At 43.3% G+C, this 17,918-nt stretch overlaps 2 protein-coding genes and 1 long non-coding RNA gene across 3 annotated transcripts; 1 reads left to right on the top strand and 2 right to left on the bottom strand.

The window, feature by feature from the left end:
• Positions 1–263: 263 nt before the first annotated feature.
• On the bottom strand, positions 264–1,211 carry LOC116225557 (olfactory receptor 5V1-like). The gene has a single exon (XM_031588013.1). It carries the CDS (start codon positions 1,209–1,211, stop codon positions 264–266), a length of 948 nt encoding a protein of 315 aa, XP_031443873.1.
• A 9,090-nt stretch (positions 1,212–10,301) lies between these two features.
• LOC116225555 (olfactory receptor 10A7-like) lies at positions 10,302–11,285 on the bottom strand. Its single transcript, XM_031588011.1, has one exon. It carries the CDS (start codon positions 11,283–11,285, stop codon positions 10,302–10,304), a length of 984 nt encoding a protein of 327 aa, XP_031443871.1.
• A 3,764-nt stretch (positions 11,286–15,049) lies between these two features.
• LOC149916227 (uncharacterized) lies at positions 15,050–16,854 on the top strand. Its single transcript, XR_016470515.1, has 3 exons — positions 15,050–15,274; positions 15,617–15,708; positions 16,570–16,854. It is a non-coding gene; the product is annotated as an uncharacterized LOC149916227 (long non-coding RNA).
• Positions 16,855–17,918: the final 1,064 nt, after the last annotated feature.

The raw sequence follows: 17,918 nt of genomic DNA, 5'->3' as shown, positions 1-17,918 counted from the left end.
TGTGCAATAACACATTAATTCGTGGCTTTATTTTGCTTACTTTACAGAGTTCACTACATATTCTTTCTCGATGCTACCTGTCACCCCAAATTGATAGCAAGACTGTCCACACATTTTGTATTTCTCCTTATTTATTCTTTAGATGTACAATGTCGTATTCTCAAGTTGTACTAAAAATTAACTTTATCCATATGCCATGAAGTTTTATCTGGACCTTTAAATCATCAAGGACTATTTCATTTTATATTTGAAGTACAAATCAACTATCTGAAACCCAGTAATGTACTTGTCTTTTTTTGCAGAGTTTTCTTTACTTCTTCGTTTCTCAGGCTATAAATAAGAGGATTGACCAGGGGAGTGAGAATAGTATAAAAAATAGAGAAGTATTTGTTCAGAGATATTTGAACACCATGAAGAGGAAGGACATAGACAGTTAATATTGACCAGTAAAAAAGTAACACCACAATAAGATGTGACGAACAGGTGGAAAAGGCCTTTTTCCTTCCAGTGGAAGAAGGAATTCTCATGACTGTGATAATGATGTAGAGATAGGATGAGAAAGTCAAGAGAAATGGAGGCAGGGAGCATATACCTGCCACAAAAGAAGTTACAAGTCCCACCATGTGAGTGTAACTGCAGGATAGTTTCATCATTGGAAAGGAGTCACAGAAGAAATGTTCAATTTCATTAGGGCCACAGAAATCTAAGTTTGAGATCAGGAATGTTAATATAGAATTAGACAGAAAACCGCTTATCCAAGATGCAGCACCTAGCTGGAGACAGAGCTTGTGGTTCATAAGGAATAAATAGTGCAAGGGTTTGCACACTGCTAGGTACCTATCATAAGACATCACTGCTAGAAGATAACATTCTGCAGCTGCCAAGCAACCAAAGAAATAGTACTGTGTAAAACATCCAACAACTGATATTCTTCTGTCTCCACTCAGATAACTGAGCAACATTCTTGGCAAGATGTTTGAGCTGTAGCAGATATCCAAGCAAGCTAAATTGCCCAGGAAGAAGTACACTGGGATGTGAAGAGACTGATTAGCCACCACCAGCGCAATGATGAAGGTGTCCCCTGCTATGGTCATAATATAGGTTGTCAGGAACATTAGGAAGAGAAGATAATTCAGCTCAGGGCCATTTCCAAATCCAAGGAGAATAAACTCTGTAACAACTGTTTTGTTTCTCCATTCTAGTTTTGACATAACTTTTTTTTAGTGATGACAAAGGAAATTCTGCATGCTGTGTTGCTGCTGTTGAAACACTCCACTCACTGCCTCATTGTGCTCACATCCACTGTTTGGTCTCCATAAATGTTCAGCAAGCATTGATGAATGTCAGTGGATAAATTTTTTTCTGTATGGAGGAATTCAGTGACACACATTTGCTTTGTATGCACTTCCATGTGCTGTGGTTTAACCAGGCGGGTGGCTCAGCAGCACACTCATTCACTCACTCCCCCACTTCCCAGTGGGATGGGGAAGAGATTCGAGAAAGAAAAAAGTAGAACTCATGGGTTGATATAAAACTATTTTCTAAGATAAAGAAAAGGAAAAAGATAATAGTTATGATTATATATATTTATATATATATAAATGTGTATAACAATTGATGCACAAGCAAGCAATTGCTCACTACCCCACAATCACTGCCCAGCTAAGCCCCTGAGCAGCACAAGAGCCAGATGAACTTCCACTATTTTCAAAACTCTTTCCACATGATGTCATATGGTATAGAATATCCCTTTGGCCAGTTTAAGTCAGCTGTCCTAATTCTGTTCCTTAGTCCCTTCACTGAGAATGGCCTTGGCTCTCTACAACACTGCTTAACACTGGGGTGTAATCAACACACTTTATTCATGCCATTAGTTTTTGTCTCCATTTCTAGTCTACAGAGAGAAAAGAGTGCTTTGGACTGCAATCTATTCAGCATGTTTTGTAAATCTACTTTGTATGAGCTACATCATTTACTGACATTTTCTGTTTTCTTTCCACTGGTAAGAACAATTGTTTAGATATTAGCTCAGAAGTCAGTCATGTAGAGGTGTTAAAGTCTAGAACTCACCATGACCTGCATTCAATGCCAGAGAGCCACTTGAATGCCTGCCTTTTTAGTCTGTGAACATACTATTCTTTTTTTTTCTCTCTCTTTTTTTTTTTTTTCCCTATAGTTTGACTGTTTTCCTAACTGATATCATATGGAAGTGAGATTGTTCCAGGTCCTGGCTTTTAATCTCAACTTTCTACCTTGCATTTAATACTCTACTTTGTTAGACAAGGCTAATGAATAAATGCCTCTTGGCATTGTCATTTTTTATGTTCATACATGTATTCTCTGGGAGACAAACAGTGGGCAAATGAGATTTATTTAATATTCATTTAATCATGACCAACAGTTCATTGAATTTCTTATGGTGAATGCTATCTCAAAGCAGAAACAACATTTTAAGCTCAAGGAAGAAAGGTTTAGGCTGGACGTGAGGGGAAAGTTCTTTACAGAGAGAGTGGTGAGGTGCTGGAAACGGCTGCCCAGCGAGGCTGTGGATGCTCCATCCACAGGTAGGTGTTCAAGGCCAGATTGGATGGGGCCCTGGACAACCTGTTCTAGTACCGGATCTGGAGGTTGGTGGCCCTGCCCGTGGCAGTGGGGTTGGAACTTGGTGATCCTTGGGGTCCCTTGCAACTCAAATGGTTCTATGATTCTGTGAAAATTCGTGTTTTGCCAGAAAAGAAATGCAGTAAGGGAAATGGAGTAGGTAGGCAGCTAAAAACAAGGACTAGTCTATGCTTTCTTTCCAGATGGAAAAAGGACCATAGCGGTCAGGCTAGGAATCTTTAAAAGGCGATGTCTACCTGCATATCCTGTAACCTCTCTGACAGTTTTTCAGTTATCTTTGTGGAGATGCCTGAAAGATGGTTGCAATAATGGGGAGGCAAGCACAGCCATGCATCTACCAGTTAAGCTGTGAAAAGAAAAAAAAGATAAGAATATGTGGAAACACAGAACCTACAACAAAAAAGAGAAGTCCTCAAAACGTAGAAATTGTACCACGCAAACACCACTAGATGGAAGTGTAATCAAAGCAATCCAGAATATGAACATGAAATATATTGTAAATATTATATGTAGCCCAAGACAGTTCCTCTTTACTCGGTGCAGCCCACGCAAACGAAAAGACCGAACAGCCATGACCAACCCCCCTACTTCAGAAGGTTCTTGAGAGAAGTTTGCAGGTGGGTTATGAATATCACCAGAGGAGGAGACTGCTCAGCCTATCTGGGCAGCGTGTTCCAGTCCTCTGTGACCCTCCAAAGAAAGAAGTTTTTCCTAATGTTCAGATGGAACTTCCTGTGTTGCAGTTTGAGCCTGTTCCCCCTACCCTGTCACTGGGCACCATCTTGTGCTCTTGACACTTACCCTTTAGGTATCTGCCTCTCCATCTCAGTCTTCTCCAGTCCAAACATGGTCTCTCAGCCTTTCCTCGTTAGGGAGATGCTACAGGCCCCTAATAATCTTTGTAGCCCTCTGCTGAACGCTCTCGAGTAGTTCCCTGTCTCTCTTGCACTGAGGAGCCCAGAAGCAGACACATTACTCCATATGTGGTCTCACCAGGACATGCAGAGGGGGAGGATCACCTCCCTCAGGCCTCTAACTAGACTCTGTACCAGTGATCACGGCCCTCTGAGCTCTGCCAGTCATCCAATTCTCAATTCACCTCACTGTCCACTCCTTTGTCCCACACTTTCTAAGCTCAGCTCTCAAGATGTCATGGGGGACAGTGTCAAAAGTTTTGCTGATATCAAGGTAGACAGCCTCCACTGCTCGAACATCAGCTATCCAGCTGGTCATGAGAATCTTAGAATCATATAATTATTTGAGTTGGAAAAATCCCTTAAAGATTATGTAATCCAACTCCCCTGCAATGGACTGAAACATCTACAGCCATATCAGGTTGCTCAGTCTTGTCTATCCTGATCTTGAATACCTCCAGGGACGGGTCTTCCAGCCCATCTCTGGGCAACTTGTTCCAGTCCTTCACTACCCTTACTGTGAAGAACTTTTTCCTCACGCCCAATCTAAATGTTTCTTGTTCTAGCTGGAAACCATTTCTCCTTGTCCTCTCACAACAGACCTTGCTAAAGAGTCTGTCCCCTTCTTTCTTATAGCTCCCCTTTAGATACTGAAGGGCTGCCATCAGGCTTCCTTGGAGCCTCCTCCAGGCCGAAGAGCCCCAGGTCTCTCAGCCTGTCCTCGTAGGGGAGATGTTCTGTCCCTTGGAATGTTTTTGTGGCCCTCCTCTGGATGTACTCCAACAAATAGGAGACCACCAGACTGGTCAAGCATTATGTCCTCTTGGTGAGTCCAGATTAACTATTCCTGATAACCTTTTCTTCCAGGAGCTTGGAGATAAGCATCCAGAATCAACAAACTTCTTTACCTTCCAGAGACAAAGGTGACTCTGATCGGTCTGTAGTTACCTGGGCCCAACTTCTTGCCATTTTTGAAGACTGGAGTAACATTGGCTTTCTTCAAGTCTTCAGGTAACTCTCTTGTTAACCTGAAGACTTGTTACCCGAAGACTCTCCATGACCTTTCCAAAAAATGATTTCCATCATTTGGTGGTTTGGCAATCACTTCTGCCAGCTCCCTCAGCACTTGTGGGTGTATCCCATTGAAATTCATGGGTTTGTGTGCATCTGGTTTGCCTAGATGATCTCTGACCAGAACCTCCTTAAGTACGGCGAAGTCTTCTTTTCTCCGGATTCTCTCTTTAAGTCCAGTATCTGGGATTGCTGAGGGGCAGTGTTAGCAGTACAGACTGGGGAAAAGAAGGCATTCAGTAATTCTGTCTTCTGAGAATCCTCTGTCATCAGGACACTCAACTCAATCAACATCAGTCCCTGGTCATCTTTTTGCAGTTCATACACTTAAAGAAGTTCTTCTTGTTTTCCTTGACCTCTCCTGACAGATTTAATTCCAAGCGGGCATAGCCTTCCTCGCCGCATCCTTGCATGCCCTGACAGCATTCCTGTATTCCTTTCATGTGACCAGACCATTTTACACATTCTGTACCACAAACTTACAGTTGCAAAGCTTTTAAAAAGTTACTCTCTATTTTCTTCACTGGGGTAACTCTAATGGTGAATCCACTTATCTACACCTTAAGGAATAAAGAAGTTAGAGAAGCCCTGGTGGGAGCAACCCAGACTTGTGCGGGTGAATACAGATGTCATAGCAAGAGTTATGGTTTCTGTGACTTTCTGAGGCTGGGCTAGAGAGATATGAACTATTGGAGGTCATTCCTACAGCAAGCACGTGGTACTGATCTGGTGATTTACCTAGTCACAAGGAGAGACGAGTAGTTATTTGGAAAAAAATAAATACACACCTAGATGTTTCTGATTAAGCTCAAATTGGCCTATTAAAAACACACGCACACACGCACACACAAAACAGACCAACATCCTGGGAAACCAAGATGAAAACTATCTAAAAAATAATGTTGAATGAACTGAAAGCATATTTGTCACCCTTCCTCCTTATTTAGGTGACTTGGAAGTCAAAAGCCACAAGAAGAGAAAATGTCCTGTGTTGAATTAAGCCTCTTACAGGAATTCAGGAGTCAGTGCGGTGCCTCAGACGTGTCTCCCACACGCCATCCCAGCCTTTTCCTCATGTCCACCCCGACCCTCCCTGACGCAAGCTCCATGCTGCTGCTGTGCATCCTGTCATGGTCAGCACAGAGCAGAGATCAGTGCTGCCCCTATGAGGAGCTGCAGCTGCCATGAGGGAGTTGCAGGTCACCGTAAAGAGCTGCAGGCCACCACAGGGAGCTGCTAGCTGCCGTACGGAGTAGCGCCAGCTACTGGAGTCAGTTCAGTGAAGGCAGTGGGTGAACTGTGCACTGCTGAGGTGGGTGGACTTTGGGGGGTGGTATTTCAGGGAACTGGTTGAGGTTTTGGGATGGGGAAGAGGGTATGATGCTGAGAATGGGAGATCGTATATCCACTGAGTGGAGCTGAAGGGCAGGGCTGGGACTACAGATGGAGAAATATCACATCACCTAGGAGAAGATGCTCTTCAGCCATCCACTCCCAGAAAGCCAGGGGAAGAGTTTGTGGCAAGTGGAAGTTCAGGAGCTGCAAGAGCAGTCTGTGAAGCAGCACTAAAATAATGGCATCTGGTGGGGATCTAGTCGAGGGCAGGAGATTCCACATGGAAAAGTTGGGTACTGCCTCTGTGAGGCTGGGCTGCTGGCGGCCTACGGGCTAAGGTAGAGGTTTTATCATGAAAACTGAGGTTAAGGGCTGTGTTTCAGGACTGAGCGGCAGTGTATGAGGCTTATGAGCACAGGGGATGAGAGTAGCCCCAAGGCTGGGACAGCAGTGATGTGTAGGCCAGGCTGATACCAACGATGTACACGGCAGTTATGGGACAGTAGTCACAGAGGTTGTTCTCAAAGGGAAGATACTGTAGAGTTGTACTGTGACAGGGAGGTCTGTCCCTTTAACAGAGTCTTGGCTAGTTTTGGCTGCAGCAGCAAGGAGAGCAGGAGGGGACCTTTGCTCAGGCAGCTTGGCTGTCCTCCTCTGCCTCCTCCCAGAGATGTACATGTGCAGAGAGTGTGTGTTCTGTATGCTCTATGCTGACCATAAAGAAACTTCATTCAGGCGAGGGCTGCAAAGGTAATGCTGGGCATCAGCACCTTACCCCTTTTTTTTGTTTCTTCTTTTCTTTGCCTCTAAACATGCTCTCATTTTCTACTTCTAATCAGCTCCTCTCCAGAGGACCACTTAGATCTCCTGCAACAGCTCCATGTCTAATAGTCTCAGAAGGCCCCATTAAAACACCAGGAAACTTCAACTCTGAGTTTGCCCTTTGCACTATAATTTCAACCTTGTTAGGCTCGTTAGACCAAGCAATGTATAACAAGATTTTTCTAATTTTTTTTTCTTTTTTAATTTTTATTTGTTGTTGCTAATTTTCTGCACAGTCATGAGGGAGTTGACAGGTGAAATCTTCTCTCAGGAAAAGTGTTGCTAGACTTAAGGCTTTTAATAAGCACATGTTGCAGCACAGTACTTCTTGTTTTGTATTTAAATTGAATGAGTTCCAAGTGACCTTATTAACTGTCCGTTTCTGGTGGAGGCTGATGCTAGCAACATAAACTGAATATTACCTTTGAGGTGAAGTATCTTGTGGACTGCATGTTTTCAGCGGTTTCTCCGGAGCATGAAGCTCTCAGTAATGCCCCTGCTGACATCTCCTTCCATAGGAGAGACAATGCTACCAAAACTCATGCTTAAGTATAAGATTACTCAGAAACTGAATAGTGCTTTGGAACGCTGACTGCAAGAGACACCAACACAATGAACCCAGGCTGCATTGCTAGAGACGGGCATGCGATCAGAAGACACATGAACCAATACGTAGATACGAGCGCCACCATATGACAGAGAGATCAGAGATGGGAATTACAGATGATCCTTGTCCCAGAATTAAACAGACAAATATGAGATAGTACAAATATCAAGCTGATAGAAAAAATGTTTGGTAGGTCGTCAGACAGGAAGTAAGCATTTGTATGAATGGAGAAAAAGGTAGAAGAAAATTTAATGGATATTTATGCAGAGAAATTATTAAGAATACAAATGCGTACCATGCATGCATGGTCTTTTTTTTAACAAAGAAATAGAGAAGCATGGGGAATATTTGCAAGATTCTGGCCAATTTTAGAAAATCATTCTGGACAGCAAAATTAAAACTTAAAGTTCAGGAAATATATTGATGTTTATCGCTTTTGTATATTTTACATTTCCAAGCCAATTTTCTTTTAGAAGCGAGTCAATAACTATATTTTAAATAAGAGGTTAATTTGAAAGAAGTTAAATGGATGTGAACCATTTAGGAAGCCAAAATGTTTGTTGCATCCGATCATAGCCCCCAAACGTGGAATCGTTTGGATTGACAAGAGAGACAAGTAGAAGCAGTTGGATAGAGGACGTAACCCTGTATGGTATTGCCAAGCTGCTTTCTCTAGCATGGCTGCAGTTGTAACCCATATGAGGGAACTTCTGGGAGCTTGTAGTGTAGCTAGTTGAAAGTGGAGGTTTTCTCGATATTTCCAAAGGTCAGAAGTATTTTCTTCTTCTTGCTTTCTTCATCTGGCCTAAGGGTTAATATAAGGCTAAAATGACTTGCTTGAGCTGAGAGGAGAATCCGGTGGGGTGACTTCAAGTATGTTTGTTCACATTTATTTTGAAGGAGAGGCTACATCAACAAGTAGTTAATCTGGAGTTTGCTGCTCTAAAATTCCCAGCAAGTTATTTCAGAGGTTCTCCGTGCTTCAGAAGGAAAGTCTTCCTGCTCTTCTAAGGAATAATTTGCACTAAGATTGGCTGTAGAGACCCGATGGCAAGCTCAGGCAACAAGTATCATATCATAGAATCACAGAACATCCCATGTTGGAAGGGAGCCACAAGGATCACTGAGTCCAACTCTTGGCTCCACACCGAATCCCCCTGACACATTATATGTATTCAATATATATAAGCCCATGTCACAGGTACCATGACTGAACATCAGCACTGAGGACTGCGGTATCTGAAGTTACAGATATTTTTCTTGGATATAACTAGATTGGAGAAGAATTCTCTGATGTAATTGAGATATTTACTATCTAGAAGCTTGGTCTAAGCTCAGCACTCCTGTTCCACCTGTAGCTGGGAGAGCAGTTTACTTCTTTTTCTCTGAGACATGCCAAGTACAAGCAGGGTGAATTTCCCTCAAAGACAATATAAAAAAACTCACAGGTCTTCATGTAGCATGTGTAGGGAGTATCAAAGTGAGATATTTTTGCATTGAAATCAGTCACCAGGACTCTACAGAACAATAAACAGAAATGGGAACTTCTGGTATGCAACTCACAGAATGAATTACAGAATCACAGAATGGCCAGGGTTGGAAGGGACCTCAAGGATAACGAATCTCCAACCCCCTGCCACATGTAGTGCCACGAACCTCCCCATTTAATATTAGACCAGGCTGCCCAGGGTCCCTTCCAATCTGGCCTTGAGCACCTCCCTGGACAGGGCATCCAGAACCTCTCTGGGCAGCTGTTCCTGCACTTCACCATTCTCATAGTAAAGAACTTCCCCCTGATGTCCAACCTAAATCTCCCCTCCCTCAACTTAAAACCGTTTCCCCTTGTCCTGCAGTTATCTACCCTTTTAAAGAGTTGGTTCCCCTCCTGTTTGTAGGCTCTCTTTAGGTACTGAAAGGCTGCAATGAGGTCACCCTGCAGCCTTCTTTTCTCCAGGCTGAACAAGCCCAGCTCCTTCAGCCTGTCTTCGTAGGGGAGGTGCTCAAGGCCCCTGATCATCTTTGTGGCTCTCCTCTGGACTCTCTCCAACATCTCCAAGTCTTTCTTGTACTGGAGACTTCAGACCTGGGCGCAGTACTCCAGATGGGGCCTCACAAGAGCAAAGTAGAGGGGGACAATCACCTCCCTGTCCCTTTTGGCCACCCCTCTTCTGATGGAGCCCAGGATACCGTTTGCTTTCCGAAACTCATTTGAACTCTCTGTGGCATCTGTGCAAGGATGAAATTTGACTAGAAATGACAGCTTTCCTCCATACAGAGGATTATATCAGGTGCTTTGATGACTAAATCTGAAACAGAAATGAACAGATTTTTATCTGTTTATGGTTCATTCAGCTGTCTGTTGGAAGGGGCTGAGAGCAGGTGTCAGGAAGCAGAGAAGAGATGAAGTTGTGAGTTCTGGAAGACTACTTTAGTGATAGGATCTGGACCTGGCTTTTACTCAAAATCTAAGCTTGTTATTTAGATCTCTTATAGACAACACGTCTGGAAAGTCCTCCTTTGGACAGTGATTTCTTTTAGTTTGTCTGGGCCACCCGCAAGAACAAAGTAAATGCTATATCCACTGGGACAACAGGTGTCATTGCTAGAGACTTTTCCTATCTTGGTACATAAGTTACCAGTTATGTACACCACTTATGATGGGGGATGAATCAAATATTACAACAAAGATGCTGACTTTTCAAATATTCCCCTACTTTTTCAGATTTACTTAGTTGCTTGCAAGGCCAGAGGTAAAATCACAATAATTTATTCTTATACGCTCAGTAAAAAGGGCCTGATATTGTATGGACGTAACAGCAAAGGATTGCTAAAATAACACATCTTTTTGAAAGGCACTTAACTTCTTTCAGAAATACCTCTTAAAATTATTCAGTAGGGTAACACTTATTTCCTGTGCAGCTATGAGGAACTCATGAGCTGGACAGAGAAAAGATCATCTGCTTCCCAAGCAGCCTCTTGTTGATGCATTTCCTCAGGCTTTGCTTGACCTTCTGATTCCTCAAGCTGTAGATGAAGGGGTTGATCATAGGCGTAACAACTGTGTAAGAGAGGGAAACCATTTTCTTCATATTGCTTGAGAGGCTGGACCTAGGACGCAAGTGAATGATGCCTGCTGTGCTGTAGAAAAGAGTTACTACCACCAGGTGAGCTGTACATGTGGAAAAGGCCTGCCTCTGGCCCATGGCTGAGGGTATCTGAAGAACAGCATGAATAATGAGAAGGTAAGAAATAATGATCAGTGAAAAGGGGATCATCACTATTATGACTGTAGAAATAAAAATCAGTAGTTCAAACAAAGCTGTGTCTGCACACACCAGCTTCAACACGGGAGAAACATCACAAAAGAAATGATCCACCTTGTTTCTCCCACAGAAGGGCAGAGTAAACAGCCATGTGGGGAAGACCAGAGCAACTGGTATCCCAGAGAGCCAAGACCCAACAGCCATCTTGAAGCAGAGGTCCCTGTTCATCATGGTGCCATAATGCAGTGGGTGGCATATTGCCACTTGTCGGTCATAAGCCATTACACCTAAGAGAAAGCACTCACACATGACAAAAAGTATAGCACAACTGAGTTGCAAGGCACAAGCTGGGAAGGAAATAATTTTTCTCTCCCCCAGCAGAATCAAGAGCATCCTGGGGACAATACTCAAGCTGTAGCAGATCTCTGTCAAGGCGAGATTCTTTAGGAAGTAGTACATGGGAGTATGCGGGGCAGAGTCAATGACTGTGATCACCACAATTAGAGAGTTACCTATCATGGTGACCAGGAATGTGACAGAAATCACTATGGAAAATAGGAGGTGCATCTTGCCACGTAGGCCAAACCCCCAAAGTAAGAAGTGAGTAACGGTGGTTTGGTTTCCAGGCTTTGTTTCTTCAAGAATTCTCATCCTAAAAGAGAAAAAAAAAAACAACAAAAAAACCACACACTACAAACGGATTAGTAGCTTGGGACAGACCTCAGAAGGTCTCAGAAGTACTTACAGCTGCAAGTAATACCGGGCATAAAACATGAGATGAGGCTTAAGATTGGATATGACTGTGACCTTTGAATAAAAGATCTCTGCTGGGGAACCTGCACAAGAACATCCTTACGGTCACAGGCTGAGAATCACCTGTAACTTAGGTGCAAAAAAGATAAACCTACAAACTTCCAATAACCGTTCTGTGCTTACGTTCTACAGAAAGAAGTAGATACCTCCAAAGTTCAGCTTATGTTATCAAATGAGTGAGATTTGTGGTCAGCCAGAAGAATTTCAGTTTCAGTTGGCTGGATGTCTCTCAGTTAACTTCAGTGTCTAAATATTTATAGTCACCTGGATGCGAGCTAGGTGACCTAGAAACAATTTGTATTTAACAAGGAGAAATACGGCACAATGCAGAAACACAATTCCTAAGATGAATGTCCAAAGATGCTTGGATTGATGGTATCACTTATCATGAAATTCAAGACATAGTGAACAAACAGTTGGATATCTGGAATTAAGTGAAATTCACTTCATGCTTGGTTCTCAAAGCTAGGTGATACGTCTATCTTTGTGAGTTTCCACCTACTAACTTGACTCAAGCAACGATGACCTGACTATTATTTTCATTGTCAACTCTACCTGCAAAAGTACAGAACAAATCTAACCAAGCTTAAATCCATACAAATATTCACATGCTTACACTTTTTCATCAAACGATATAAAATCCATATCCTGAATTTTAACTTGAAGTAAGCTCAGAAGTAAGAAGATGCAGACAGCAGTCTACATAATGTGGTCACCTGAATCTGCTCCTTGCTGCCATTTTCTTGGGACTAAATCATCTCGTCAGATCTGTCAGTGAGTTTATTTGTCTGGGAAACATCCTGGTGTTTCAGCCAAAGTCTGCTTGGCTGATATTTGAGAGAGACAGACGCAATAACAGAATATGTATATGTATTTCTCTTCTGTACTTATACCATTTGGAGTGAGATAATCTGGCAGGGAGGATCTGAACATCAGCTTCGCTGTAACAAAACTAAGAATTAGCTATTATTCTACAGGACAATGCGCAAGTGTGTCAAGAATTCCAAATGTCTAATGAAAAACAAAGGGCTTAGTGTATTATGAAGATATATGTATGTACAGTGGGAATTTGGCTTCAACCTGCAGGTGAAGAAAAGCTCTTATTACCTAAACAGCAATGAAACTGTGTCACTAAAAGTCATAAAATAGCTTACAGTTTTGGAGTCTTTGGGTTCTCAGAGTTTCTGAGCTCATTTTTCACTTTTATTTCACAGTGGTGAAAGAGAAAATACGTAGATGAGTTAGAGAGACACTGTGATTCATTATATTCATTCAGTATATTAATCTGTAAAATAGGCTGCTCCAGTTATGACCATTTTTTTTTTTTTTTTTGTAAACAACAGAAAGAAGAAATAAGCATTTAGTCAGTGTGATTAATCTTCCTCTACCATAGACATTTAAAATAAGACAAGCTACTCAAGTGAGAGAGAATTTATTTCTCTTAGTCGACCAGGTGATTCAGATATAAAAATCTGTACTGCTAGTGCATAAGGGTAGGTTGGATAGATTCCTTTTGGATATCTTATCAGCAACTCCGGGCTCCAATTAGAGAAATAAACCTTATAAACCACTTATGTTTTGTTTTCCTTAGAAGCCAACCAGCAATGAAGAACAGAAATTGAAATATTACCTTAGGATTCCAAAATGGGTTGAATTCTCTCTCTCTCTCCAGTTGGGATAATAATTCCAAAGACACAATGGAAGAAAAATTATCAATACAGAGGAAAAATGAAATTAGTTTTCCTCTGCAAGACACAGTATCTTCTCCCTGATTTTAAGGGCTGCTACGGATAAAGGGAAGAGGTATTTGAATTTTCCTGTGCTCCCTGAAGGCTCAGGTCTCCAGACAGAGGTATGCTATTAGGATGAAAACATGTATTAAGTGTTCTCTTTTAAATCCCTGGTTTATATAAACATGTCTTGTGGTTTAACCCTGGCAGACATTTATGTACCACACAGCCACTTGCGCACTCTCCCCAGGTGAGATGGGGAAAAGAAGGCGAAAGGTGAAAATGCGAGATCTCATGGGTTGAGATAAAGACAGTTTACTAGGTAAAGCAGAAGTTGTGCAAGAGCAAAACAAAGTGCTTTGTGTGGTAGTTAGACTTTGGACTGCTACTGGAGTCCTATGCAGCCAATCTCTCACTGCCCCTTCCCAACAGGTCAGGGGGAGTAAATAAGCTGAGAAAGCTCATGGGTCAAGGTAAGGACAGGGAGATCACCTACCAATTGCTGTAATGGGTAAAGCTTACTTCACTTGGGTAAAATTAGTTTAATTTATTGCCAATTAAAATAGGCTGGATGGTGAGAAACAAAGCCAAAATACCTTTCTCCCACCCTTTCCTTTTTCCTGGGCCCAACTTCACTCCTTCATTCACAGCTTCACTTGCTCCAGGTGACACAGGATGGGGAATGGCGACTGTGGTCAGTTCATAACGGCTCCTCTCTGTCGCTCCTCTCAGTGCTTCAGCGTGGGTCCTTTAGCATAAACCTGCTGCAGGGTGGGCTCTTCACGTGCCCCAGTTCCTTGAAGGAGCAATCTGCTTAAGGGGTTGAGGTCAGGCAGAAGTTGTTTATTTCTCTAGGAATAGGAGAGAGTGCAGAGCAGCAGGGATTGAGTCCTCTCTCACTAAGGATATTGGCATAAAAGAGAAGTACTGGGCCATTCATACGCTTACGGCAGATGTAAACTGCTTTGTGAAGGTGCCTGATATTGTCAGAGCAGCATCTATCTAGAATGATCCTCAGCAGAAGTTCTTAGTGTTCCTGATGTACCAGAGACTGCAGCTCTGTGGCTGGACATAACTCATGCAGTTCATCCAGCTCTTAAGGTACTTGACCTAATTCTGGGGTGAGAGAGACTATCTTCCATCCTAACAAACAAGCTTAGTTTCTTTCTCAGTAAGATATACCTGAAGTTAATTTTGTCCTGCTCTAGGTCTGCACTTCTTTAAGCCAGTGACAGACAGTTAGGCAACTGATAGTAGCTGTTACCTGAGAAGGCAGCTTGTCTACAGCAAATGAGCCCTCTGGTTTCTTTTGAGATAATTCAGCTTCCTTTGCAGAGGTTGTGAAGAACCACTCCTTCATTGTCCCCTTGTGGGGGGAAGATGTAACTGTGAGCAAGTCAGCAAAGAGTTTATCAGACTCCTTGATAGACCCTATCACTGTGAAACCTTGGGAGTCCGGAGTGTAAGACAGAGAGCAAATAGTATCTGTTTGTGTCTAAGGGTAAACAGGAGGTTCTGTTTGTATGCATTGTTAACACTATCACACTTAAGAAACCTTTCATCCTTTATTATTGTGTTTTGGGAGAAGCTAGGCCAATTAACTGATTAGAGGGACAGGAATTTCTAGCTTGTAAGTGAATGGAATATAAGATGTATGTTGAACACAATAAAGCAGAACTATTTGGAGAACTATTCTGATGCTACAAGAAACTGTGAGAGCTCTCTAACTCGAATGAGCGCCAACATCCCTTGAGCCCCAAGTGTTCTTAGTCTCTGCCTGCCTCTTCAGAGCATCCCCCCAGTTTGTGGTATGTGTGTGCACGTGGTATGCAGTTGTTGTGGTTTTGTGATTTTTCTGTTGTCAGTATTCCACATCAGAACATCATGTGGACCAGTGGGAGTTAACGAGTTCTGGTTCCGTTTACTGTTGTGGACTCTTTGAGCATCCCGATGGGAGGAGAGGGGGCGGCATCCCCGGAGGAGCAGTGGGGTGGAGCTGCGGACGGGACCCGGAGCGGCTGCTTCTCCCCGTCTGGCCCGGCTCAGCCGTCTCAGCCCGCCGCGGAGAAAGCGCGTGCTTTCCCTCGCACTATCGTGGTTTGACTCTCATTTTTTGATACTCTTGTCTCTCTCGTTCTGTTTGATTTAGTTAGATTCAGTAAATTACCCTTCCTCCTCAGATCGTTGCTGTTCTGTTTTCTTTTTGTTAAAACTATCTGCTAGCTCTCTGCTCTTTATTTAGTTAGATTCAGTAAATTACCCTTCCTCCTCAGATCGTTGCCGTTCTGTTTTCTTTTTGTTAAAACTATCTGCTAGCTCTCTGCCCTTCCCCCTCTCCCGGAGCGCATGTGGCCCGGGGTCGGCCGGGTTGCATGTGGCCCGGGGCCGGCCGGGTTGCGGCAAACCGTCCATACCTTTTTTTTCCTCTCTTCTTCCCAGTGCCTGTGCCCCCTATCACGGACTTATATCTAAGGATAACCTGTGACAGCATTCCATGATTGTGCATCTCGCTGTCAGTTTACATGATGAAGGTGCGTGGGATAATTAGAAATGATTGTCTTTCAAATACTTGTGCTCTGTCTGAACATGCAGAAATGCGGTCCAGAAAGCCAAAATCCAACCGGAATTGGGAAAATGTGGATCCACTGCTGAATCGTTCTGGGTGACACAGGACATGGAAAATGTTGAGATAGCCAAAGTCTTCTTTGACTTGATCTTTGCTAACAAGACCAGTCTCTGGGAATCCCAGGCTCCAAGGAGCAGGGGTAGATACTGGAGGAAAGAAGAGAAATGTTTGGTGGAAGAGGATCAGGCCAGGTAGCACTTAAACTGACTGAGTGTATATAAGTCCATGAACCCTGCCAGAATGAGCCCATTAATGCTAAGGGTGCTGGCAGATGTACTTATATGGCCACTTTTCCTGGATTGCTAGAATAGATTGGGTTGGAAAGGACTTTAAGGATGATCTAGTTCTAAGTCCCCTGCCATGGGCAGGGATGCCTTCCACGAGATCAGCTTACACAGGGCCTCTATTTAACATGGCCTTGAATGATTCCGAGGATGTGGAATGTGCTTCTCTGGATAGTTTGTTCCAGTGCCTCACAACCCTTCATAGTATGGTGTTTCTTTCTTATGTTTGTTCCAAATCTATCCTGTTTATTTTAAATCCATTCCCCTTTGTCCTATCACTACACTCCCTGATAGAGACTGTGTCTCCATCGTTTCTGTAAATTCTCTGTGAGTACTGAAAAGTCATTCTTAGGGCTTTCTGGTGCCTTTTTTTCTCTAGGCTAAACTACCCCAAATTTCTTGGCATTTCTTCATAGCAGTAGCACTCCAGTCCTATGATGATCTGTGTGGTCCTACTTTAACAGATATTTCCTATGCTACAGTTTATGGGAACGTAAGAAAAAACTGCTCAGAGCAGCAGCTGTAGAGCAGGGGGAGCTGCTCGGAGCAGCTGCGGAGCAAGAAAAGAACCAAGGCTATCTTCAGAAGAAGAAAGAACATCTCATGGCTCCGATTGGCTAAGCGTCTGTGTGAACAGTTAAAGAGTGTTTTGCAGAATGCTCTGTTAACATGTATAAATAGAGTAGTGCTTAACAATAAAGCAGACTAATAGCTTTTAACCACACTGGTGTGCTGTTATGTCTCTAGCGCGTCCTGAGAATCCAGAGACTTCCCTACAACAGTTCTCTGTCCAGGATGAAGTACTCCAGGTGGGGTCTCATAAAAACAGAGTGGAGGGGCAAAATCTTCTCCTCAGATTGCTAACTACACTTCTTTCAATGCAGCCCAGGATATAGTTGACTTTTTGTGCATGTTGCCAGTTCATGTCAAGCTTTTCACCCTCCAGGAATGCTGATTTCTCTCCTCAGGGCTATTCTCAATCCAGTCTTTGCCAGGTTACATTCAAGTTTGGAATTGCCCTGTCCCATGTGTAGAACCTTCCACTTGGCCTCGTTGAACTTCATCAGATTGCGTGGGCAACTTGCTGGGGGTGTACTCAAATCCAATGTCCATATTGCTGACAAGGATGTTGAATAGTTTCAATGTCAGTACTGACCATCTAAGGAGCACCAGTCATCAGCTGTCCTCCCATGGACATTGAGTTGTTGACAACAACACTTTGAGTGCAGCCATCTGTAAGAGATTATTCTTTTACATCATTATCTCAAAGCTTGCTGGGGACAGATGAACAAGTCCAAGCAAGTCCTGGGGAAGGGTTGAGAAATCCTTTGTCTGGGGAACACTAATGGACAAGTCCTGGGCAAGGGTTGCAAAATCCTTTGTCTGAGGGACACAGATGGACAAGGCGAGGGGCAACGAGAGAGAGAGAGAAGCCGCATCTTAATGGCCGTGAAACGGTTTTTGTGTGACTTATCTTGAGGAAGATGGCCGTCTCAGGAGGTGCTGCACCCAGGAATGCCACGCTGGCAGAAGAAGGATTAAAAAGGGGACCTAAACCATGAGGTTTAGGTTTTCTGGCAACAGATTCCTCATGAAGAAGAAGGGGTTTCTGGCATGAAAAGCCTCATGACCTGCCTCTCTCCCTCCTGGACTTGCTCTGCACTCTACCACGATGCTGAAGAAGAACAAATGTGTCTGCCATCAGATCACTACGGAATTTCTGCATGCTGACGGACTCTCCTGGGCCTGCTACCTGAGTCCTGCTGTTTCCTCCCAGATTGGCTCTGCGACTTCTTCTTGCTACCTGCTTGCTGCCCAAGGCCGGCCACGC

This window comes from Phasianus colchicus, chromosome 12 (assembly GCF_987193195.1).
Source record: "Phasianus colchicus chromosome 12, bPhaCol1.hap1.1, whole genome shotgun sequence".
NCBI classification, from domain to species: domain Eukaryota; kingdom Metazoa; phylum Chordata; class Aves; order Galliformes; family Phasianidae; genus Phasianus; species Phasianus colchicus.
This window is presented reverse-complemented; position numbering and strand designations above follow the sequence as displayed.